At 40.4% G+C, this 25,175-nt stretch overlaps 2 protein-coding genes across 3 annotated transcripts in view; one reads left to right on the top strand and one right to left on the bottom strand.

Moving 5' to 3' along the window:
- The window catches only part of DNAJA4 (DnaJ heat shock protein family (Hsp40) member A4), a 13,651-nt gene extending 2,991 nt beyond the window's left edge, over positions 1-10,660 (top strand). The window contains exons 3-8 of the mRNA XM_074966096.1: positions 3,210-3,390; positions 4,328-4,432; positions 5,238-5,465; positions 5,650-5,880; positions 6,580-6,680; positions 6,765-10,660. Of these exons, the coding sequence (XP_074822197.1) occupies positions 3,210-3,390; positions 4,328-4,432; positions 5,238-5,465; positions 5,650-5,880; positions 6,580-6,680; positions 6,765-6,980 (1,062 nt within the window). The 3' untranslated portion in view covers positions 6,981-10,660. The remainder of the gene's footprint in view (positions 1-3,209; positions 3,391-4,327; positions 4,433-5,237; positions 5,466-5,649; positions 5,881-6,579; positions 6,681-6,764) is intronic.
- SKIC8 (SKI8 subunit of superkiller complex) lies at positions 9,929-25,175 on the bottom strand. Of its 2 annotated transcripts, none has more exons than XM_074966097.1 (11): positions 25,093-25,175; positions 22,253-22,298; positions 22,139-22,166; positions 20,975-21,080; positions 20,425-20,597; positions 18,459-18,607; positions 17,613-17,706; positions 16,075-16,168; positions 14,263-14,355; positions 13,412-13,490; positions 9,929-11,514 (listed from the first exon to the last, which is right to left on the bottom strand). In XM_074966097.1, the coding sequence occupies exons 2-11, from the start codon at positions 22,262-22,264 to the stop codon at positions 11,425-11,427; spliced, it is 918 nt and encodes a 305-aa protein (XP_074822198.1). In that variant the 5' UTR covers positions 22,265-22,298; positions 25,093-25,175; the 3' UTR covers positions 9,929-11,424. The 2 variants fall into 2 exon arrangements, with proteins under 2 accessions (XP_074822198.1, XP_074822199.1); XM_074966098.1 differs by lacking the exon at positions 25,093-25,175 and adding an exon at positions 24,075-24,338.

Here is a 25,175-nt window from a genome sequence, read left to right as displayed (position 1 = left end):
ACATATTTGCTGTTAACAAGCATGTTATCTCTGGAGATACCAATCCACATTTTGAGAACTGCAAAACTAAGCATTTCTGATGGTATCTTCTAGACTGAGCACTGAGTCCCATTGGGTAGATAGAAAGATTAACCTAAATAATCTATACAGAAGCCCCTGGAACTCTGTAAAATTGGGTCCCTAATCCATGAACTATTGGAACTCATTTACAAAACTTTTCTTAAACATTACATGAATATATTGTCTCATACTATAGAATTAGAATTTATAATCCTATTCCATGATGAAATATTTTTGAGCTATAATGTATCTTAATTAGAACTATCTTTAGATAGGTTTTTTCCTCAAAAAGGATTTTATCAAAAAAAAATCAGATTTAAGTTAAAAAATCTGATTTTTTTTAATTGAATCATTGATTTTTATCCACCCTGACAAGTGCAGAGTAAAGGATTATTTAGTTCTGGTTCTCTTCTGTTATCTCTGTTCTATATTTAATGAATGAATGTAGTGTTCTTATTGCAGTAAAGAGTATTTCCAATTAAGCATAATGCATTTTCCAGACCCTTTTGAGACTTAACTTTTTTGCTCATGTCTTTGGAGCATATAATCTCATATGCTTTCATAAACTCTAAGCTGGGGGGGGGGGGGAAGAGGATTGCTAGCTCAGCTGTCACAAGCTTGTGGAAGAAGTAGATTGACACCATTTTTGTTCCTACAGTCTCTTCTGATTTATGGGAATTTTTGGTGCTATCCTATTGCTAAGAAATTCAGTTCATCAGTGTTAGTTCTGCTGTAAACAAGGCTCAAATGACAGCTATGAGCACTTTAATCCCTGTCATGCAGTGCTAAATGGCATGATATGTAAAGCACTGCTACCAATATTGCTGTACTACACTGCTGTTACAATTGTTGAAGCTGTGCTTGTAATGGCAACAGCAAAAAAAGACAATGGAGATGTGTGACTTAATTGTCCAGAGGGAGCCATGTCAGCTCTCTATGTGGAATTAACTACAATAGAAATTTTTTTGTGGATGGTCAGAAGGAAAGCGCCTTTCTTAAACAACATTTGATGAGATGACAAGAGCAGTGTAGTTACATGCTCAGAAAACTAGCTGTACTCTGAGTGGTAGGTTTATGAATTTAGTGAAGCTTTTGGAAATTGCTTTAACAAAGGGCATAAGTGAAATCAGTATCTCTAGTCTTAAAGAGCAGTGTGCAGAACAAAAATTGAAGTAGCAGGGTCTGGCATGTAATTACTCTAATGTGGTCTGCTGTGTCTTCCATTTTTGGAATTTTGCCATTTTATTAATGCATGTACCATTGTAATCTAAGACCTCTGGCTCCATAGGTATTAAAAACCCTTTCAGAAACAGTGTAGACAGTCTTTTCTCTAAGAAAATAACCTTGTGTCAAAAAGAATGCAAGATTAGCCTCTTTACTTAGGAACTCTAACTGCCTTACAGTTGAGTCTTGGTCAGGGGAAAAGAACTGCAGGTGACATGTGTTAGGATATAGATAGTCAGGCCTGTCTGTAAAGGCCTATACTCTAAGAATTTAGGTGTATTCTTATCACTTGGCTGGTTAGAGGTATAAAAGAAAGAATCAAAATCACTATCTGCCAGTGTAAGGTCCATCTCTTACTGTGACAGTCTGAGGCCCTGTTCTTAGGCTAAGGCCTTTGGCTAAGCAACAGAGGCAGCCATAAGCTGGGAAGCGACCAGTCACCTCCTCACATTCCAAACTAGTCACATTGAAATAAGGTGCTATTGGGCTGTTAGGAATACAATCCTGTCCTGATAGTGCCTCTCACCTCCAGAGAAAGGGAAGTGCCTAGAAAATGTAAAAGGAAACTTAGTTTGATAGCATCCTGTCTGGCAAGAACTCACTTATCAATAGCTGGGATGTGAAATCCTCACTTCTGTATTGTTTTGTCATTATAGTTCCCACTTTTCTATTGTTTGTCTGTATAATCTCTGTCTGGTTCTGTGATTGTTTCTGTCTGCTGTATAATTAATTTTGCTGGGTGTAAACTAATTAAGGTGGTGGGATATAATTGGTTACATAATCATGTTACAATATGTTAGGATTGGTTAGTTAAATTTCAGGAAAATGATTGGTTAAGGTATAGCTAAGCAGAACTCAAGTTTTACTATATAGTCTGCAGTCAGTGGGGGAGGGGGGAATTGGAATCATGTTTTGCTAAATGGGGAAATGGGAACAGGGAATGGGGGTGGAGAAATTGGAATCATGTTTGGCTAAGGGCAGGAATGGGAACAGGGACACAGGTGTAAGGCTCTGTGGTGTCAGAGCTGGGAAGGGGGACACTAAGGAAGGAAACTGGAATCATGCTTGCTGAAAGTTCACCCCAGTAAACACTGAATTGTTTGCACCTTTGCTCTTTGGGTATTGTTGCTCTCTGTTCATGTGAGAACGACCAGGGAAGGAAGCGGGTGAAGGAATAAGCCCCCTAACAACATACAGCAGCAGATCATGAGGAACACAGATCATAAAAATAATAGTCAAAAGAACTGACATATGAGTCAGGTCACTAGAAAAAAGTTCAACTGTTCATCATTTTGTCTTCAGCCTGTTGCATAGTAATAGGAGAACTATAAATCTGGATTCATATAATAAAATTTCCCTTGAAACCAAGGGATATGTCCACTTCTAGACAAGACATAAAACTGACTTTCTGACCACTTAATGTCAGTGAAGTACCTCTTCCTTTTGTCATAAAAGGGTTGTTAAACCTAATTTGACCAAAATATTACAGTTAAATCCTGCAGGTTTAACTGGATATAAAATCCTTCATTGCTATCGTTGCAGGTCAGTGGTGAGTGAAGTAGTTATCAAAGGCACTTCAGTGTTCTGTAATAAAACTAATGGAAGCAAACAACACCCAATCAGAATGTATAGCTGTTGGTGGCAGACAGTTGAGAAGGCTTGATGTGACTTTGTTGTAACTTGTATTTACCATCTCTTAGTGCAGCATAGAAATCACTTAATATGTGTTGGGGGAAACACTGCAAAAACACAGGTAGTATCTGTACATTTTAACTAACTTTCTGTTGACAGTGCTTTCTGCCGCAAAAGGATTACAAGTACTGCAGAAAAATCTTGTTGCAGTTCAAATTTTCTTGAGATTCACTTCTAGGTTATTCTTGCTCTTGGTCATAGTTGCTCAGAGCTTTTCTCTTTCTCTTTTTTAGTTTAAGCTCATATCCCAGGCTTATGAAGTTCTGTCGGACCCAAAGAAAAGGGACATCTATGACCAGGGTGGGGAGCAGGCTATTAAAGAAGGAGGCTTGGGTGGCAGCAACTTCTCTTCACCCATGGACATCTTTGACATGTTCTTTGGTGGTGGAGGCCGAATGAATAGAGAGAGAAGAGGTACATAGCTCTAAAGAGAAGTTCTAGAAACTTACTATGAACTAGTGTGTAAGACACCTGTGCTGCAGTATTGCTATTTTTATTAAAATGCATCTAGTGTGGATATTGTTAATAGCAACAGCATAGGTCATGTATAGTATGAGCTGATCTATTGATTATAGAAATAATTTTCTAACATGTAGCTGATACTAAAAAAAAATCAGTGACATGGCTAGATTATGTTAAATGGGACATGGATAATCTAGAGGAGAGACAATTTAGTGGCCAGAACAGAGGACTGGGAGTCAGGACCTATTTCTAGGTCTGCAACTGACTTGCTGATACACCTTGGACAAATTGCTTAAAAGGGTACTATCAACTTGAAAATAACACTTCAAAGCGTTACATGTAACATCTAACACTACAAACAAAAGATTGGAGGGGGTAGGGGGAACAAAATTTAAAAACTAAGAATTCTTGCTGTGCTTTTGATGGCACTTTCTGTATAGGTCGTTTTACTGTCTGCCTATCCCCCATTTTTATGGGTTTAGTAATAGGGGAGAGAAACTTTTTAAAATTATGCCACAAACTGGTGAGGGAATATGAAGGCAGCTCTAGCATTAAAGTGCTTCTAAATTGACATGATCGCATGTTTACAATGCCCCAATAATGTCTTGCTGTCTCAGTTAATCTACAAAATGAGGTTAATAATGGCTGCCTAATTTATGGCCAAATTAAGTTCTCACGTAAGTGGATGCAACTCCATGGAAGCTGACAGGAGTTGCATTTGCTTACACCAGGATTGAATTTGGCCTTTTAAAATTTGTAACAAACTGAGATTCCTCAGTTAGACTAAACATATACTAACAAGTAGTCTGTTTAGAGACCCTATAATAAGAAATTGCCATTAATAATGTTTGTATTGGCCTTTAATATTTCTAAACTCTTTTCCTTGAAGGCAAGAATGTTGTGCATCAGTTGAGTGTCTCTCTTGAAGACTTATATAATGGAGTTACAAGGAAGTTGGCACTACAAAAGAATGTAATCTGTGAGAAGTGTAAAGGTATGAACTTCAGTAATGTGGATCATATAAAATTCAGCTTTTTAAAGTACAGACAAAGGGAAAGAAGTACTGAGTGGCTACATGAATCTCTGTAGAGCCCATCATTATCATGGCACCTAGCCATCAATGAAAGGGTCTGAAAACCTTTTTTACACTGTACTTATCAACAAATAGGGCCATTCCTTTCAAGTAAAACAGTAGCCTTATCGTATATTAGTGAATAGAACCTAGATTTTAGTTCCCTAAGGAGCAATAATAAAATTCAGATACAGGATGTTAAGATGGTCGCTTCTCTACAACATTAAACAACCAACCATGTATGTTCTTCTTTTATATGTCCATTAAACATCATATGCTTACATAATTGTCTGGCCTTGTTGACTAACATAAATCTTCAAGTGTTAAGACGCTAGACAATTATGTAAAATTCTAGCAGACAGCTTTGTTTTAGAATGCTGCTGGAATGCCAAATGGCTACATTTCCAAGACATGATAAATATGCTGATCATTCACTGAAAATTGCTAAAATGTGAAGGGAGGGTGAAATCAAGTGTGTGCAACTGGGAATGTACCAAATGTGTCTGATTTCACATGCAGTAACACTTAGAAGGGGGCGGGGGGAGTGTGAACTAAATTCAGAATGTGGATTTGGAAATTCTATTGAAAAATTGTTGTACAAACTACATCCTAAGTGTACTTCCCTCTTAATGCTAAGAACTAGGGTTCAAGCAGTCTTATTGCAGAATGGTTTTGAAGGAATAGCTTTCCCTAAGGTGTCGACCTCAGATTTTCTTTCTGCCTCAAGGATATGGTGGAAAGAAAGGAGCAATAGAAAAATGCCCCATGTGCAAAGGAAGAGGAATGCAGGTTCTTGTTCAGCAGATTGGACCTGGCATGGTACAGCAAATTCAAACTATGTGCTCAGAATGCAAAGGCCAAGGTGAACGAATAAACCCAAAGGACAGATGTGACAACTGCAATGGATGTAAAGTTGTCAGAGAGAAAAAGATCATAGAAGTTCACATTGATAAAGGTAAGAATTCTTAAAATAGTAGCTCAATCTCAAATTTAGTGTAAATCTTTGACGTGTACAGATTTGTCCCAGAAATTTATTTTTGTTAAAATGAGTTCTAATGAGCTCTTAAAACATGTTACAGTATTGGTATCTAACAAAACCGGTATAGAGTAAACCTATTAATTTAAATTACCCTTTATAGGTATGAAAGATGGGCAAAAGTTGGTATTTCATGGAGAAGGTGATCAGGAACCTGACCTGGAACCTGGTGATGTTATAATTGTGCTGGATCAGAAGGATCATAGTGTCTTTCAGAGACGAGGACATGATTTAATTATGAAAATGAAAATTCACCTCTCTGAGTCTTTATGTGGCTTCAAAAGGACTATTGAAACACTGGATAATAGAGTCCTTTTTATAACTTCTAGACCAGGTAGGCTTTCAGAATTATGCTTGTTCTTTTAGAAATTGCTTGTTAGTTGGCAAAAGTCAAACTTCACTGTTTAAGGTTCCACTGAATTTGTTACAGGAATGGGATTTTAGAAATCAGTCAACCCTGATCTGATTGAGTTACTTCTGTCACAGTTCCTGCTCCCGTTCTATTTCCAACTCCAACTTGTTGGCTTCCTTTATTACAGGTGGAGTGGATAGCACTGCCTGTAGATGAGGTTGCTTGACACTTTCCAGGATAAGATCCTGGTTTTGATTGCTTTATAATTTTGCTAAAACTAAAATGGGAGTCAAACATCTATGAAGTTAAAAATTGGAGTGAAGAACCAGGAAGCTACTGAGTCCATGTAGAGCTGCAACACTTTCTGCAAGAAAATCCCTTAAAGAGAAACCAACTAACCCCCCCACACACACACCCACCTTACCCCCCCCCCTTGGATTTTCACCTACTGTTCTTTAAGGGTTACTTTTAAGACTGGAGAACAGACTTCATTTTTTTTCTCATTATACTTTGTGTACAGTCAGCATCCACTTGTGTTTGTATGGGCTTTCACAGCAATGGTGAAGAGAAATTCATAAACCCAGGAATGTTTCCTGTTACAAAGCTTTGCTTTTATGGCTGTAAACCCAAATGTAAAGATACCAAAATGTATACTGATTCCAGATCCCTCTTTGTGGGCAGGTGAAGTGATAAAGCATGGTGCTCTAAAATGTATCCTTAATGAAGGGATGCCTATCTACAAGTCTCCACTGGACAAAGGTTATTTAATTATACAGTTTATGGTAAGTTCACTGCTTATTCACCTTCATATTTAATGGAAATGTAAGGCAGGGAATTACTTACAGGGAAAACATTTTTATTTGTAGGTCATGTTTCCAGAGCATCAGTGGCTTCCCATGGAGAAACTGCCTATATTGGAAGCTTTGCTTCCTCCACGAGAAGAAGTAATGATTACAGAGGACATGGATCAGGTTGAACTTACAGAGTTTGATCCAAGAGAGCAAACTTGCCGTAATAGTAGAGAAGTATATGAAGAAGATGAAGAAGGTCCCAGAACAGGAGTGCAATGCCAGACATCTTAAAATGAAATTGAATGGATGAGTCATCTGGAATGTTAATTTTCACAATGAAAACTGCATGGCTTCAATAGCCACTACCTCTTTTTTTTTTTTTTGTCTTCAGCAAATTGAGTTGCTGTGTTGCCCATATGTTTGTAACCAATTCATATTTAAGTATTCATAGTCTTTATGTGTAACTTAACATTTCCTAGTTACGCAGCTGAGAAAATTGACTGTGCATATCTTTTAGTTGCTATAAAGGTCCACAGCTTTAGTGAAGTACCGCTCAGGAAGCAGAGTAAGTTCAAGAGTACTATTTTATGTAAGACTCTTGCAATACCAGCTTAGTGTGTCTTATGTAAATATTTTTCATATGGTAAAGTTAGCTTGTTTCCTACAATAAAAACATCTTAGGTCCAAGCAGAAGTCTGTCTGAAAAGTACAGTCTTGTGCTCCTTTCATCATTAAGCCTGTTATAAGTCTATAAATCTTTGTTCTGTATGCCAGCCCAGAACTAAATGTTGAGCTGAGGCTGTGTTATGTCCAGTAGCCAATCTCAGAACTAACTTGCTTTAGTGTCTCCATGTTAACTTTTCAAAGTTTATCCCTCTGTTGCTAGGCAGTTCAGGCTAGGGCTTTAAGGTTTAGTTTAAACAAACCGTTAGACTGTTTACTATAGTAATACTATGTTTTTACCTCCTCAACAATGTCCAGAAGTATAATGGATTCTGGGCAAACATACTGCTACACAAGACAAGCTTTTCATTAATCATTTACTTGAGCACCAGCTTTGTCTGCCTGTCTTACCACCTAGCATAAGTATGGCTAAGTAGCAAAAACTCAAATAGGATAAGGCATGGTATGTCTATAAGTTAGTCTACTAGGAAAAGCTTTTTACCACTATAATTCCTTGTGATGAATACACTTAGTCTGGTAAGTAATGTCAGTTTAGCTGAAACACTTGCCAAAATGATAAGCTAAACTGGAAAAAGAGCACTTCCACCAGAATAAGTACCCAGGGGGGCCATTATAGCCAGAACTCAGCTTTTTCTTTTCCACAAACCAAGTACACGACCCTGCCTCAAGCAGTGCATAGAGGCCCTGAGACTTCCCCCATTCCTCTCTGTAATTCACAGTATCTTTAGAGGGAGTGGAGAAGCTAGGTTTACCTGCCACTTACACTAGCAGGCCAAGGGAACTTATGTCCTGTATTTTTAATAGGGACCTATTTTATTTTCCTCTCCCCATACTGTCAAATGTACTCTTCCACTTTAAGATCTGTTCTATTTGTACTTTAGTCTGTAGAGTAACTACAGTGGCTTGTCTGACAGTGATCTCTCTAGATTTTATTCCAGCACCAAGTTAAAATAATAAACCTGTAAAACATTAGTGTTACTGTTCCAGCTTCAGTAGCAGAGGTTTCCCTATCCTATGTTTTAGGTCCTTCCTTAGCTCAGTTACACTCTCAAAGCTAGGACTGTTTTGGATTACAGCAGCCTACAGTAAAGTCATAAGTTTTCTGAAGGGGGATCATATCAAACAAGTCCCTATTCAGAATCCATTGGTTCTAAAATCTCCAGACTGTATTCAGATGAAATGCACAGGGGCTATCAGCACTTGTCAATTATATTTCTAGAAGTAGTCGAGATGGTCTGTACTCACTGCAGCTACAATCTATTAGCAGTTTAGTCACATGAGGTAGCTCCATTGTCTAAATCAGTGTAGGATTTATGTACTACTGCTGAATGGAAAAGCGGGTGCTTCCTCTAGCTGAGCTTTTCCAATTTTCATTGATGTGCTGTAGTAACTGTAACAGCAATGTGCAGGGCCTCGTACATAATTTTACAAGCACAGAATGACACCAGTCATGCTTAAGTTCAAAGTAGCTAGCTGTTTTTATTTATGCAGCTAATAGGACTTATTGTGTTTATAGCAGTATACATCTCTATCCAAGGGTATTTGTATAGAGAATCAGCAAGATCTGAGATGACACTAGGGATCACCATATAGCTGCTGTTCACATAAAAGCATATGTCCACATGGTATAAAAAGGCAACTCCCTTGTACACAATTTGATTTAGTTTCTGTAACATAACCCCCTACATCAGTTCTAGTTACCTGCGTTTTCCACTAAAGGAATTCCTAGCTTCAGACAAGAAAAGAGCTGATCTTACATATGACTTCAACCTGCAGAATAAAGACTTGAACCTTCAGCTCTTGCTTGCAGTGGGACGGGTGGGCAAACTGTAGCCCATAGGCTAGCTCTGGCCCACCAGCCATTTTAAGCCAGCCCATGAGCTCCAGCTGGGGAGCAGGGTCTCAGGCTTGCCTGGCTCCAGCACTCCAGCTGAGCAGCAGGGTCAGGGGCCACTCTACGTGGCTCCTAGAAGCCACGGCATGGCCCCGCTTCAGTTCCTACATGCTCCAATAGATCCCTCTGATGCTCCAATGGGAGCTGCAGGGGCCATGCCTGTGGATAGGGCAGTATGTCGAGTCACTCGGCCCTGCTTCCATGTAGGAGCCAGAGAAGGGACATGCTGCTTCTGGGAGCTGCTTGAGGTAAGTGCTGCCTAGAGCCTGCACATCTGAGCCTCTCCCCATGCCCCAAACCCCTGCCCCAGCCTTGATCCCCCTCCCACCCTCTGAACCCCACAATCCCAGCCCAAAATCTCCTGCCCCAAGCCAGAGCCCCCTCCTGCACTCTGAACTCAGTTCTGGCCCCATGCCAGAGCCCATACCCCCTCCTGCACCACAACCCCAATTTTGTGAGCATGGCCACCATACAATTTCTATTCCCAGATGTGGCCCTCTGGCCAAAACATTTGCCCACCCCTGCATTAGGAAGAGAAAAAAAGTCCCCTTTGAACATTACCACTGACCACAGAATGTCATACTTTGCTTGTAAATACCTGTCTACCACTACATGAAGCATACTATAACTTTTATTTTTGGCCCATTTTATAATTAGGTAGCTGTCTTACACATTTGGGATGGCCTGCTTGCAGTTCACATTACAGGCATAGGCTGCTACTTATTAGACTATGCAGAATAGATGTTACACTTAAAAACCTATACCTAATCCTGCACTAGAGCTAGGAAGAGGGTTTTTACATGGAGCAGGGAGGAAGAGTAACATTGTGTAGAACAATGTATGGAACTTATTTTATTGTTAAGATTTTGCCACTCACAGCATTAGTGTCAATGATAAAAACAATGGGAAACAGGGACCCTTAGAATGTGTCTTACATAGTGCTGGGAACTGTTAGAGTATCTCACCTTTAAATGTTTATTATTTCCTCAAACTGGTAGTTAAACACACAGGATATAACCATACATACTTCTTGTCTGGAGGACATATGATAGAGGAAAATGTGAAATTAAGCCTGTATTTTATAGAAGTAGCAAATGGTAGCATCAACTGTATAATGCAAGAAATTAATGGTATACTTTGTATATAACTGTTCTGCATTGAGATAGAATTGAGAAAAAAAAATAAAACCTACTGCAGGAGGGAAACTTGAAGCTGAAACAATCCAGAGGTTCTGCATCAATAGCTTACCTACCATATGCCCTACAATGAGACTGTATTACAAGAGCTCCCAGAAACAGGTCATCTAAGCACTGACATGAAAGGAAACTTCCCCTCTACAGTTTGGTTTTATGGGTTTTAAAAAAAAAAAAAAAGTTGAATTTTAACTGGAACACTGAGAAAATGTTTTTCCATGTGTCACATTGAATTCCCCCCCTTCATGAATCAGTTCACAGTCAGGACACAGGGCTAGGAAATGGGTTATAACTTTTACAGCTAATACACTTCCAGTAAAAAGAGAATATAAACTTAAGTTTGGGGTGGTTGTTTTTAATTTAAAGTTGATACACCATGACTAGTGAACCATGTGCCTTGAGAACAGGTGCTAGAATATGTTCAACTTAAATGACCCTGTCCCACATCACCAGGACAACTGTTTAGCAACCAGCATGCTGGCTGCCATATCTGACACATATACACGGTTTAAGAGCCAGTAATGTTTCTTAAATTAAGCCTCAGCCAGAGCCAGTCAACAATTTCAGATTCAAATCTATTTATATAGTTCTGGAGAGAAAAATATGGAGGTAGCTTAAGTAAGCAGTTACTTCACCTTGGAACAGTATGTATTTGGAAATATGTACCTGAGACTGCTTAAGAGAAAGCAGTAGTTAGTTATATGCAACTACAATAGTAACTTCTATTTTAAAATGTAGAGTTCTTTCATGCCAAATGTAAAGTGATAAAGATACATATAAACCTTATGTACATTTTGATTTTTCTATTGTGTCAACAGAGTCCAAGATTCAGCATTGTTAAAATACATTATCACATTAACAAAATAATCAGAAGCATCTTTAAGTAAGTGGCAACATATGAGAAGTGCAGTACTCCTGAAAACCTGTACATACATAATTAACCAATACGCCTGACTCAGCATCTTTAAATTGGACAGTCATAGATATGGATTTCCTGGTCGTCTCCAACAGATACAATTTTGGAACCATTTCCATTGTATTTCACTCCCCAGACCTGCAAATAGAAGAGCGCAAACAATAGCTCATTGAAGTGGGTAACAAGATGCCATTGTTTCACATTTTCAGTAGTCACCAAGTAGTGGGGATAGTATTTAAATATATCAGTTCCACTACTAGTGTAAAGCTGTTGAGATAACCAAGGCACCGTAGGAGACTGCCATCGGTCTGAAAAAGGCACTAGCCTCATGTTTCATCTTCTGAGCCCTGATATTGTTTAAATACTATAAAAACCCAATTATCTTCCTACTGCACCCATCTAGCTGAATATGCAGTTTATGCCCCAACAACCTGGATGAATGAGGAATGAAAGGTATGTACAAAATGGTCATTCTAATGTGAATCGATTTCAACAAGTTCGGTTCTCTCAGTAGCTGTGATAACCTACTCCATTCCAAGCCAAACTAGTTTATAGTAATTTCAGGAAGGGGAAGGGGAAGGGAAAGGAAACAAAGCATGAGAAATGCAAGGCTGAAAGGAAATGGAGGGGTGCACAGGCTAAAAAATGGCCACCTTCAGCAGAAGTAAACCCAGACAGCTATCTAATGACTTAAGTACTAATACAAACCCTATAGAGGTTTGGTCAGTCCTTAAACTATTCCTATCATGTTACAAGGTCTAAGATAAAAATTTAAAAATAGCACATTAGTGAGCTATTGCCAAAAGGGCTCTGTCTTCAGTTTATTTTGGGAAGTCTTTGTCAGTTGCACCACCACTTTTCATTAACACTCCTCTCACACACCTGGAAGGGCACTACTGTGTGTTAGTCTCCTGAGAGCAAGACATCAATACAAAAAGACAGTTATCAAAAAGAAAAATAATAATTTATTTTATTTTTTTAAAAATTAGATATCCAGGTCTTATCTACCCTGTTTATCCTCAAAGACTGGGGGAAATCAGTAGCGATGACAGCACAAATTACCAAGGAAGTGAAAACTGACTAATAGGGAAGATAGGGTTGGTTTGTTTTTAATTATTTTGTTTTTAATTAAGTACACCCCTCTCTTTGGTTTGTTTTTGTTAACACTTACATTCAAATGCCCAAAATATTTGGGAGGAAAGAGGTTAGTTTGGGAAAGATTTAGCCCCCACGCTGTCTCAAAGACAGCTACCACTCCAGTGAGAGCTCCTATTCCAAGAAGGCCTCCCAGCAAATGAGTTGATAATCCAGATTTTTGAGAAAAAAACCTCAAGAAGAAATAAGCTTTCAGGATTTCTTCCTACATAATTAGGGGAAAAGGCACCAACCCACTCCCTTTAACAGTCTATATTTTTTCCTTTACATACAGAGCACACTCACCCTGTTTGCTATGAACCAAAACAGGAGTGTAGCAAAGATGTACTGATTTGATACAGACTGATGAGATTCCATTTCACCACCCTAGAGGGTGCCTCTTGACTGGGGCTGTAAAAATTATTACAGTACTTAGAAAAGGTCAGCCTAGGAGCTGGGGGGAAATAGATTCTAGGATAGCAACTGTCAAATACCATCAAATCTTTAAAATGTTAATGCACTATCCCAAGGACTAGTGGTGAAATCCTGGCCCCACTGATTTCAATGGGCTTTTGACTTCAATGGAGCCTGGATTTCAATTAAAATATGTAAGGACCTGCCAATACAAAACACTTAGTTTGCAGCAAGCCAGGGTGTAAATCGACCCCATTCTAGCCTCTTTCAAAACTGGGGCAGATTAAAGCGCACTAGGGAACTTCTGGTGTACTGCAGCAGGGTCCACACAGACACTTAGCATGCGGCAGGTTCACATGCCTGCTTGCTGCAAACTGAGCATTTGTATGGACAAGCCCTAAGTGAAGTGAAGTTTTCATACTAGTAAATCTATCTAGATAAGAAGACCAGATAAGAGAATTATACATGTCCTACATTCTTAATATACCTGATCCTGATGATCAAAGAAGGTATGAACACAGGTCCTTGTTCCAGCATCCCAAACTTTTACGCTTTTGTCAGATGAACTGGAAAATATTTTAGATCAATATCTGAATTAGTAGCAATTCGATTATAGTATAATTAAGAGACCAAAGATCTGATACTACAGTATTAAAAAACCCTCAAAATTAGGGGGAAGACAACAGAATAAATGAAGATCTACCAGCAGGTTCTAGAAACACTGGCCTCAATTTGCAATTATTTTAATATGAACAGCATGAAAAATAAATGAGACTTCCAAACACAGCAATCACCAATACTCTGAAGCACATTGGTTAGCTAAAGAAAGCACAATTGAGTAGACTCTTACTAGTCTGTACTATTCCAAGGGTTATTACCAAGATATCATTATTTTTTACAATATACTATAGTACAATAGGATGATGCATCAATTAAATAACGAGAAGCTAAGCTACAATTGTTAAAATAAATTAACATGCATTTTGAGAATCAGTATCTTTGCCTTCAGTTAGGTATGTTCACTCACTTGCTACTTTACAAAAATTTAGGGCCAGCTTGTGATACCCTTATTTACATGCAGAAGTACCTCAACTGCATAAAAAGCCCCACGGATGTCAACGGGATTGTTTGTATAAGGCACTATTCCGATGTAGTGAGCTGTAGCTCACGAAAGCTTATGCTCAAATAAAATTTGTTAGTCTCTAAGGTGTCACAAGTACTCCTTTTTGCGGATACAGACTAACACGGCTGCTACTCTGAAACCTATGTAAGTAAGGATATCAGTCTGGCCCATAGTAATTTATAACAGATCTTTCACTCATTAAAAATGCTAAATACCTGGAAACAAAATGAGTATCATCTGGACAAAATGCCACATTTAATACCCAGGATCCATGACCACTTAGTGTGCCTGCCAAGTTTGCATGTTGTCTACGGGAGACAAAAAGTTTAGTTAGACACCATATAATAAAAAAAATGCATTAAAATTTCATGTGCTAATTCCAGGTAAGTTCTTGGGGGCCTAGGTCACGGTTATCTGAGACACAGCCCCTCCCGCACTGGGGAGAGAGTCAGGGTGCTTGAACTAACAAGGCCTAGGATTTGAGCATAAAATACCTTTGGACTTAGCTAGGAAAAGGTAGGTAATGATTTTGAGATAAGTTTCAGCAAAGCGGAAAGGAGAAAAGCCAGACTGGTGGAAATCAAAGAAAGCCCAGATAGCAGGAGGAAGAATGTATTGCCACAGAGAGTCGGGAGAGTGATAGGCTGCAGAAAAAGAGGGCAGCGATCGGGAGAAAGCCAAGGGCTTCAAGGGAGTGTGAAGACAAAGATAACGAATGAGGCAGCATATCTTAGGCATGAAGCAGAAATTCTAAAGGTGAACCAGAAAAAAAATGTATGCAGGAGAAGAATGAGGCTAGTAGGTATACTGAACTACCAAATACAGCGAGTGGGCATCAATTTTCTGAGCCAGATCCGCCATCTACCCTTGCACCTTTTTAAAAGAGTCCAAGTTCACAGGATTTAGTGTTTTACAGTTTAAAATGTCAGATTTTTAAAAAATAGTTAGTTATTCGACCACACTTTTAAGATAATTCCATACAGCAGAATGCTTGGTTTGTTACTCCTGGTGGAATTCTGGTGACAAAAAAATAAAAATTCTGTGCACAATATTTTAACATTCTGCAAAATTCTGCATATTTTATTTGTCAAAACAACACAATATAATCACACCAGTTTCAATTATTTTTGGTCATTTATTTCAAAATACCTGTCAGCAAGTATGTCTGTAACAATACAGACAGCAAAAAAGATTCAGGACATGTTTAACAAATAGATTCCTTACTAAGCATATTCATACAGAACTTTGTATAATAATTCATTTAAACTACAATACAGAACCGTATTTCCCACACACCTCAGAAGCAGAGCAAAGGCTTGTGGGAGTCCGGGTAACGGAGGAGCTGAGGGAGAGGGAAGTAAATTGCTGGGAAGGAGCCTGGGTGTGAACTTGGAAGGCTGTTGGGTATGGGTGGGAAAAGTACGGAACAGGTGTTTTGTTTTTGGGGCACAGGGCAGGGAGGAATTGTTAGGGAGCTTCCCCCATGTAGACCCTGGATGACCCGTAGCCTCTCCCAGTTATTCAGGCACATCTGCCCATCCCCATGTGTCTCTGTGCCCTCACCTAGCCACTCCCCTGTCCCTATGTAGTTCTGCCCTCCCTCCCCACGTCCCCATGTCTCTGCACCTCCCTCCCCACGTGCCTCCTCTCCCATTCAGCCCCTGTCCCAGTCTGTCCTCCTCCACTAGCCCTTATGAGCCCCCATCTGACAGCCCCCCCTCCTCCTGCACTCCACAGCCCGTCTCTTGACCTGGCCTGACAAGCGCTGGGAAGGCAGCTCTCCCCCTCACTGTGGGGAGCTGCAACTTTGTTCTATTGCCACATCGCCGTCTGGTGGGCAAAAGGCAGCACTGCAGCAACATTTTGGCAGCAGCTTTTTTCTGCGCAAAAAGTTAGAAATCTGCAGGGCTCATTCAATATACACATGCGCTGTACAGCGCAGAATTCCCCCAAGAGTAGTTTGTCCTAAGACATTACAGCCTCTTAGAATATTAGTTTTATATCACATGTCTTGTGAAACAACTTACACATCATAGATTTTGATATATCCATCATCTGAAGCTGTAACGAGCAGCTGGGAATCCGGAGAAAACGTCAATGAGCGAATTGGCATCGCATGGCCTAAAATTCAAAATAGGCATGGTTGATCTGTAAATACTCTCTCATTGGTAAGAAGAATTATTAAAGCGAGTTTAAGTCAAGATAATATCTTTCCTCAAAAAAAAAAAAAAAAGGCAAGGAGATACTTTTCAATTTACATATTTGAACAATTGTTAAAGCTCCTCATTCTTAGGCTACTTCTGCCCTTGCCCCCAAAACCCTTCTCAGTACAGTCAGTATAAGTATATATAAGGAATCTGGAGGGTTCCTGAGCACTAGTCTCTGTCATGGCAGAGCATATTCATTTCCACACAGGATTACCATGTTTTTACAGCTATGGTTCTTACTTAGAAGAACTACAGAAAAAAATTCAGCACCGTGGTATCAGAAGTCATATTGTGCCCTGTGTGTCATTTATCTTCAGTCTTTTACATATTTTCTAAGACTACATTAAAAAGAGAGTTGCATAAACTACTTAAGAGTATCTCTTCATCCCTGTTAGAGAGTTTCAACATTCCAGAACTCTTCTAGCCATGGGAACTAACTTTTTAATATGGGGGGGGGGGGGGGAAAGAGAAGGAGTAAGGCAGCATTGAGAGACCAGCTTCATTTGCTAGCACTGGGGAAGGTTAAACTGATTTGTTAGGAAGAATCCAGTTAAGCATAACTGGTTTTGCTTTCTAAAACACATCCATGGTGCATGCTGAAGATTTACAATTGGATCCCGCACATACTTCAGCATTTAGAACAGAGCTGGGCAACCTACGGCCCGTGGGCCACATCCGGCCTGTGCGACCGTCCTGCCCAGCCCCCGAGCTCCTGGCTGGGGAGGCTAGCCCCTGGTCCCTCCCCCAGTGTCTCCCCCTCCCCCGCATCCATGCGGGCAGCGTGGCTTGCGCCCACCCACCTCCCAGGCTTTCCAATAAGCCTGTCCTGCCACTCTGAGCGGCATGGTAAGGGGGCAGGGGGAGGAGGGGTTGGATAAGGCGCAGGAGGTCCCAGGGGGCGGCTGGATGGGGCAGAGGTTCAGGGTGGAAGCGGTCAGGAGAGAGGGAGTAGGGGGGGTTGGATGGGTCGGGGGTTCTGAAGCGGACAGTCAGGGGGCAGGAAGTGGGAGGGGGCAGATGGGGGCGGGGGCCAGGCTGTTTGCAGAGGCACAGCCTTCCCTACCCGGCCCTCCATACCATTTCACAACCCCGATGTGGCCCTCAGGGCAAAAAAAAAAAAAAAGTTTGCCCACCCCTGATTTAGAACCATAAAAATGATGGTGCCTAAATCAGAGCACAGATATAGGTGGACTGGCTTGGAAACCTGTCCATCAGTGTAAGCTTGCAAGTGAACATTCAAGATGGACAAATTAACATGACATTTCAACCCATCAAACTAATATTAAAGTGTTTCTTAACTAACATTTTAATCTGGACTAAAGCTATAACTTGCACACTGCAAACATTCCAAGACTTACCTTCTAGCGTATGCAGAAGTTTTCCAGTTGCAATATCAAAAATATTGATGATGCCATCTATTGCTCCACTGGCTAAATATTTTCCATCTGGACTCTATAACAATACATATATTACACATTTTATAACTACTCTTATTTTGTATTGGGAGGATGGGGAAGGTGCAAAGAGACAAGATGACATCAAAACAATCTGCCATGCAAGATATTTAGTATGGTGGGCTCAGAAAAATCTGAAGATCTAAGACTGAAATTCATAAGTAGCGCATGAGCAAGAGCGACTTTTCCAGATAGTTTTCAGACTGCATGATGTCCTTAATGTCCATCTGCCTGTTTATTTTACTAGATGCACTATTCATTCTAATGTACAACAACAGGGGATTTTCTATTGTAATAATTTACAGTCAAGAGTGTGTGCTTTTCGATAGTTTTGTGTCTCACTTAGGAAAAGTCATTTAAACTTATTATGCCTCAGTTTCACCATCATCAACAAAGTTACCTCCTAAAGTGGAATTCAGAGATTTAATTGGTATCTGTAATGGTCGGATATCCTTGCTGGAAGACAAGGGCATTATAGAAAGCTTGTATTACCTTTAAGGCTGGTCCAATTCATCAGTTAAGTTGGAGCAAAGGACCATTATACATACAGGAAAGGCCAACGGCAATTATAAGCAGAAGTAAAGTGCTTGCTTTAGGAAGTTATTGCCTAGAAGTGGAGGATAGGTAGGAAGGAAGTCGGTGTTGTTTTTTAAATAAAGGTTCCTGTTAAGGTTGTTACTACAGTGCTAGAAAATGAGTGATTTACAGCAGATTACAAGGATGATATTTTAACAGAAGAGAAGTTCTTACATATGCAATGCTAAGGATGAATTTCCCTCTAGTGTCCAGAGAATATTCCTTTTTTCCAGTTTCAACACCAAAAATGTTCACTTTTCCCACATGACTTCCTGTTGCAAGATACTGGGAATCTGGTGAAAAAGCCAACGACCAGGCATCAACTGTGCAAAAAAGAAAAAATATTTGGTATATTTAATCTTGTTTATAGTTTTTAGCCAACAATGTTAATTCCACGTATACCTGTTCACAGATAGTTTATTCCCCTGCAATTCAGCCACAAAAGTTAAATTCACACCAAGCTAACAAAAGCTGACAGAATAAACGCTTAAGGTGTTTGTTTTTCAGCTTAATCACAGATCACATTTTCCAGGAATATCTTAGTCTAGGCATCCTCCTAGAACAGCAGCATATTAAGAGCGTTAAATAGCATTAGCTATCACTGCCTTTCAAAAAAAAAAAAAAAAATCCTCCTATTTGCTTGAAAAGCATTAGAAGAAAGAACGGTTGCCTTTGTCAGAAGCAGCACTACAGCAACAGAGACCGAAAGCACTTACAGACAGAAGGGAAAAGAGTGCAGGGCAGATCATTATTCATTGAAATAGAATTACATGGTGACTTTTTATAGTTATCTACTTAGCCTGGTGCTGTGTGCCTCAGATTTATTATATATGTGCTTAGTCATTCATTCCCCGACCCTACAAAGTTGATCTACCAACATTCCTTGTTATAATACACCTCTACCCTGATATAACGAGGTCCTTGGGAGACAAAAAAAATCTTACCGCGTTATATCAAACTTGCTTTGGTCTCGAGCATTTCCGTTATTAATAGTCACTTCCCACCCCCTGACTGACCACTCAGAACCCCCGACCCATCCAACCCTCCCTGGCTCCTTGCCCCCGACTACCTCCTCCAGAGACCCCCACTCCTAACCACCCCTCCCAAGACTCCACCCCCTACCCAACCCCCCTGCTCCCTGTCCCCTGACTGCCCCGACCCCTATCCACACCCCAACGCCCTGACAGGCCCCCCAGGACTCCCATGCCCTATCCAACGCCCCCGTTCCCCGTCCCCTGACTGCCCTGCCCCCAGAACCTCCAAACCATCCAACCCCCCCTACTCCCTGACCGCGTCCCCGAGACCCTCTGCCCCGGCCCAGCACCCTTAACACGCCGCTCAGATCAGTGTTGGAACCAGACATGCTGACGCGCTGGTCTGCCGGAGCGCGCAGCCCCCACCCCCCAGAGCGCTGCTTTACCGCGTTATATCAGGGTAGAGGTGTATTTCAATCCTTTGGTTAAGATCTTGTGCCCTCCAAATTGAAATTCAGTGCTTGTCAAGGCTTATCTAGGCTTACGCCTTATTTATTTTGATTTGCACCTTTGGACATAGCCATGCATTTCATAAACAAGCACTCTCTGCACAGTACTGAATTTCAAAGTGCACCTGCAGCAAACCTGGGGCCTTCTTAGTATGCAAATCTCAGCCATCACTATGTATTTGAATAGGGTTTTTTGCCACCACTAGACTTTCTGATCACTACACCTATGAGATAACTGGATTCTATTCTGCCTTATGCATCCTCAACAAAAAAGTCACTTTAGTGCAATTCAGAACTCTAATGAGACAGTGAGTAAAACCAGCAAGATTACATGATGACCTTGTCTACACCTAGAAGTTGCACTAGTTTAACTAAAATCAGTTTTTAAATAGATTGTTATCAGTGCAACCCCAAATAGAGACACATCAGTTTAGCACTGGCTTATACCAGTATAGAGTGCACTGGTAAAGTGAATGCAAGTGAATGTCTGTTAATCTCATATCCTTGTTTTGCAAAAGGAAGGAGACAGTTGTGACACTATAAAAAAAGCTAATCACTCCCAGCTAGTATGTTAGTTCTCTACTGTACTGTATACACACACACACACACACACATTACACAGATTACAAATAAACCAAATTAGCAGCAAGATCTTACCAGGACCAGCATCTATGGACTTGACCTGTTTGCCAGTTTCTAAGTCCCACAGACGAATATGAGCATCTAGGGAACTGGATGCTGCAATGGTACCGGTGTGGCTGATATCTACTGATACCACACCCAGTTGATGGCCCTCTAAAGTCCATTGTAGATCTAATTTTTCATCAGTCCTTTTGTAAAAAAACACAAACAAAAACAAACTAATTAACAGTAATTTCAGGTACTGCACCCACCTCCAGCTTTCCCACCTCCCCCTTCTTTATCGGTCTCTCTTTTTAAAAAGCATTTCTTACCTTTTGCACAGCAGGTGAAGAGTGAAAGCAGACAGTTTGTGCGTGGCACTACTTACAACCTTTTTTTCCAGTTTGTTTCCCAAGCCCAGCCCCCATTTCAGCAAAGCAAAGTGCTCTGCTACTTACTGTGCAGTGCACAGCTACTGATGTTCTAGGGCTAGAGAAAGGAAAGAATACTGTATTTCTGCACTAGTTTACATTGTATTTCCAATTGTTAATCAGTTTAATCAATGTTTATTGAACCCCTCACTTACCATTTCCAGACCTTCACTAGATCATCTAATGATCCAGAGATTACCGTTTCAGAACCATCTCTTTTATTCTTTCCCCATGCAACTGACCAGATGGCATCATCATGTGCTGAAAGAGAGCACAAATATTAGAGAGAAAACAATGGTGTTTCTTGGAATCAAGCAGGTATATTTACCCACAGCAGTTGCTTGTTCTTACTTCCTGCTATAAGCAGACGGAAGCACTAATAATGCGCTGAATCGGCTAACAATACCTTCCCCTCTCACCTATAATTCTCATGTCATCCTGAGAACATATACACTATGGAAAGAACAGAATGGAAAGCTGCTAGCAAGCATGGTATCTGAGGAGCAGCCATGTTAGATTCCACCCATAGCACAATGCAAGCCCCGGTCAAGGCCATGTAAACCATGTAGCCAGCTGGACCTAAATCCTGCAGCAAAGCTTCTGGTTACTGTGGCATTTCAGTCCAAAAGACTTTGAAATTCTGCGTCAGGTTTAGGTAGTTTACAAAACAAAACAGGGACATTTAACACAAAAACCAATCAGATTCAAAAATGAAAAATAAATCAGTATAGCATTCATTGTGTTAGAAATCTAGGAGCTCAGTAAATCAAACGCAATGCAGATGTTCGTATTGACAATTCATAACTATAATGGAAAAGTTGTCAGGGAGGAAGCTCTTGGTGTCTGCAGTTGGGAATACTATCACTCATGAAAGCATGGGATTCTGCTGCAGGAATCTGTGGCACATGCTGTAGAACCACAGAATCCAGGGAGCCGTGGTCACAGTAAACAGCCTCAGGGATCATGGGCTTGCCTATGACTCCATACATTCTCAAGTACACCTGAACCAGTCTACAAAAAAGTAACATGGATTGGGAATGTTCTCATAGGGCCTGATCCAAAGCCCACTGAAGTCAACAGGAGTCCTTTTGTTGACTTTGGTGTGCTTGGATCATGCCCATGCAGTGTTAAATCCAGTTTTATTTACCGTGATTACTGCAGCTAAAAATACCATAAAACCCACTCAGATTTGTGAAACGTTTCACATAGATTTAGACTTAGTGAGAATACAATCTGTTAGTACTCATTTTAAATCCAAGGAGATAAAGATTTTAGAGAAGAAAAATTAACAGCACAATACCATGTTAGTATCTCCTCACCTTGTTCTTGCTTGAAGAGAATACTGTACTGAAATGAAAAAGAACATCCACGTTATAGAAATAGGTCAAAAATCAAAACTAGAGAGATTAGTTTAATTACTCCTGTGTATTTACCTGTGTGGTCATTTCTTTATATAAGCTGAATATGCATAGGAATACTCTGGAAACAAAAAGAAAAAAATTAAGGTCAGAAATAAGAGTTAGGGCTGTCAAGCGATTAAAAAAATTAATCGCGCTGTTAAACAACAATAGAATACCAATTATTTTAAATATTTTGGATGTTTACTACATTTTCAAATATATTAATTTCAATTACAACACAAATACAAAGTGTACAGTGCTCGCTTTATGTTTGTTTTTTATTACAAATATTTGCACTATATAAACCAAAAAAATATTTTTCAATTCACCTCATACAAGTACTGTAGTGCAATCTCTTTATCATGAAAGTTGAACTTACAAGTATAGAATTAAGTAGGAAAAAAACCTGCATTCAGAAATAAAACAATGTAAAACTTTACAGCCTACAAGTCCACTCACTCCTCCTACTTCTTGGTCAGCCAATCACTCAGACAAACAAGTTTGGTTACAATTTGCAGGAGATAATACTGCCTGCTTCTTGTTTACATCACCTGAAAGTGAGAACAGGCAACGCCAGCTACAACAGTGCCATGCGAACGCAAGATATTTACGTGCTCGTTGTGCTAAAGATTCATATGTCCCTTCACGCTTCAACCACCATTCTAGAAGACATGCATCCATGCTGATGATGGGTTCTACTTGAAAATGATCCAAAGCACTGCGAACTGACACATGTTCATTTTCATCATCTGAGTCAGATGCCACCAGCAGAAGGTTGATTTTCTTTTTTGGTGGTTTGGGTTCTGTAGTTTCCGCATCAGGGTGTTGCTCTTTTAAGACTTCTAAAAGTATGCTCCACACCTCGTCCCTCTCAGATTTTGGACGGCACTTCCGATTCTTAAACCTTGAGTTGAGTGCTGTGGCTATTTTTAGAAATCTCACATCAGTACTTTCTTTGCGTTTTGTCAAATCTGCTGTGAAAGTATTCTTAAAACGAACATGTGCTGGGTCATCATCTGAGACTGCTATAACATGAAATATATGGCAGAATGCAGGTAAAACAGAGCAGGAGACATACAATTCTCCCCCCAAGGAGAACAGTCACATATTTAATTGACATTATTTTTTAACGCGCATCATCAGGATGGAAGCATGTCCTCTGGAATGGTGGCCAAAGCATGAAGGAGCATACGAATGTTTAGCATACCTGGCATGTAAATACCTTGCAATGCTGGCTACAAAAGTACCACACGAATGCCTGTTCTCACTTCCAGGTGACACTGTAAATTGGAAGCAGGCAGCAGTATCTCCCGTCAATGTAAACAAACCCTTAGCGGTTTGGCAGAATAAGAAGTAGGACTGAGTGGACTTGTAGGCTCTTGTAGAAAGTTTTACACTGTTCTGTTTTTGAGTATGGCTATGTAACCAAAAAATCTGCATTTGTAAGTTACACTTTCACGATAAAGAGACTGCATATGTCAGTACTTGTAGGAGGTGAATTGAAAAATACTATTTCTTTTGTTTATCATTTTTACAGTGCATTTATTTGTAATAAAAAAATAATATACAGTGAGCACTGTGCACTTTGTATTCTGTGTTGTAACTGAAATCAATATTGAAAATGTAGAAAAACATCCAAAAAGATTTAATAAATTTCAATTGGTATTCTATTGTTATAAGTGCGATTAATTTTTTTAATTGTGATTTAATTTTTTTTAGTTAATCGCGTGAGTTAACTGCGACTGACAGCCCAAATAAGAATACAAATAAATCTTCACAAGACAGTTTACCCTTCCTCTTTCTTCCCCCAGGTTTACCAGAAGAATGAACTAAAAGGGCAGAAGTACTATTTAACCTTCCAAGGCAAGACTTGCCACTGAGCCCTACCTGGGATTGAAACAGTGGCATATAAAGTAGCGTCAGCAATAAGAAGCCTCTAGTAATCATATCATGTTCTGATATGCAGTGAGATATTATTTTTCCAAGGCCACAGTCCTGTATCAGGATCCAGTACCATATACCTCTCCACTTACATGGCATCCCAATTAAATCAATTGGACTTTGTACAGATTCATGGGACCAGGACAATGGATCCTGCAATATGCATCCTATGGGAATGAGGGTCCAACCCACTTGGAGCTCATTCCAAGATTGAGGCCTTAGGCTGTAAACACTTCAAGGCAGAGAAACTTGAAAAGAGTGAAAGATGAAATACAATGCACATGTATAGCCCTGAAAAAGTAACAACAGAAATATGACAGAGCTGGGTGACTGGAAGTAAAGCAAATATGAAATCCATTTTTCATTATTTAAATTTTCTAATTTCAAATTTGGGGTTTCCTGTATTGTCACAGATTAAATGGGCACTGGCATCTTGAAATCAAGCTGATTTTTAAAAGTGAGCTTAAAACACTTCCAGGTTCTACACCTACTCCTGGGTCCCCCTGCCACTTCTTTGGGTTTGATAATCATGTTTTCCTAATTGTTAAGAAATGCTTCTCTCCCCTCTGGCTGGGTGAAAGGTTCACACAAAGAAGAGGGGGAACTAGCTAATTACACGGGGGGGAGTGACACCCACTACGCAGAGCGCGGCCAACTGCACGGAGGAACGGACCAGTCTGGGCCGGGCCAGTTCCTGGGATCCTGGGGGCGGGAGTAACAGCAGGCGGGTGGGCACTGCCCAAGAGGAACGCAGGACATGGGACCCTTGACATCCTGTACCACTCCCACCTCCCCGGAAACCGCCTGAGGGTCCCGGGTCTCCGGCGGCCCCCCCCCAGCACCCGCCGTCCGCGGCGCCAGCTCCCCTCTTCCGCACCAGTTAACACTCCAACAGGCGCCCGGCGCCCGCCCCGAGACCCCACATCTCTTACCTGGGCGCCGCTCCTGCTCCTCCCACCCGAACTCGCTGCCACCCAACCAGCACCCGCGACGCCAGCGCCCTGTGATGAGGTTT

This window comes from Natator depressus, chromosome 10, assembly GCF_965152275.1.
Source record: "Natator depressus isolate rNatDep1 chromosome 10, rNatDep2.hap1, whole genome shotgun sequence".
Lineage (NCBI taxonomy): Eukaryota > Metazoa > Chordata > Testudines > Cheloniidae > Natator > Natator depressus.
The sequence above is the reverse complement of the archived record's forward strand: the minus strand, read 5'-3'. Positions and strand labels throughout refer to the sequence as shown.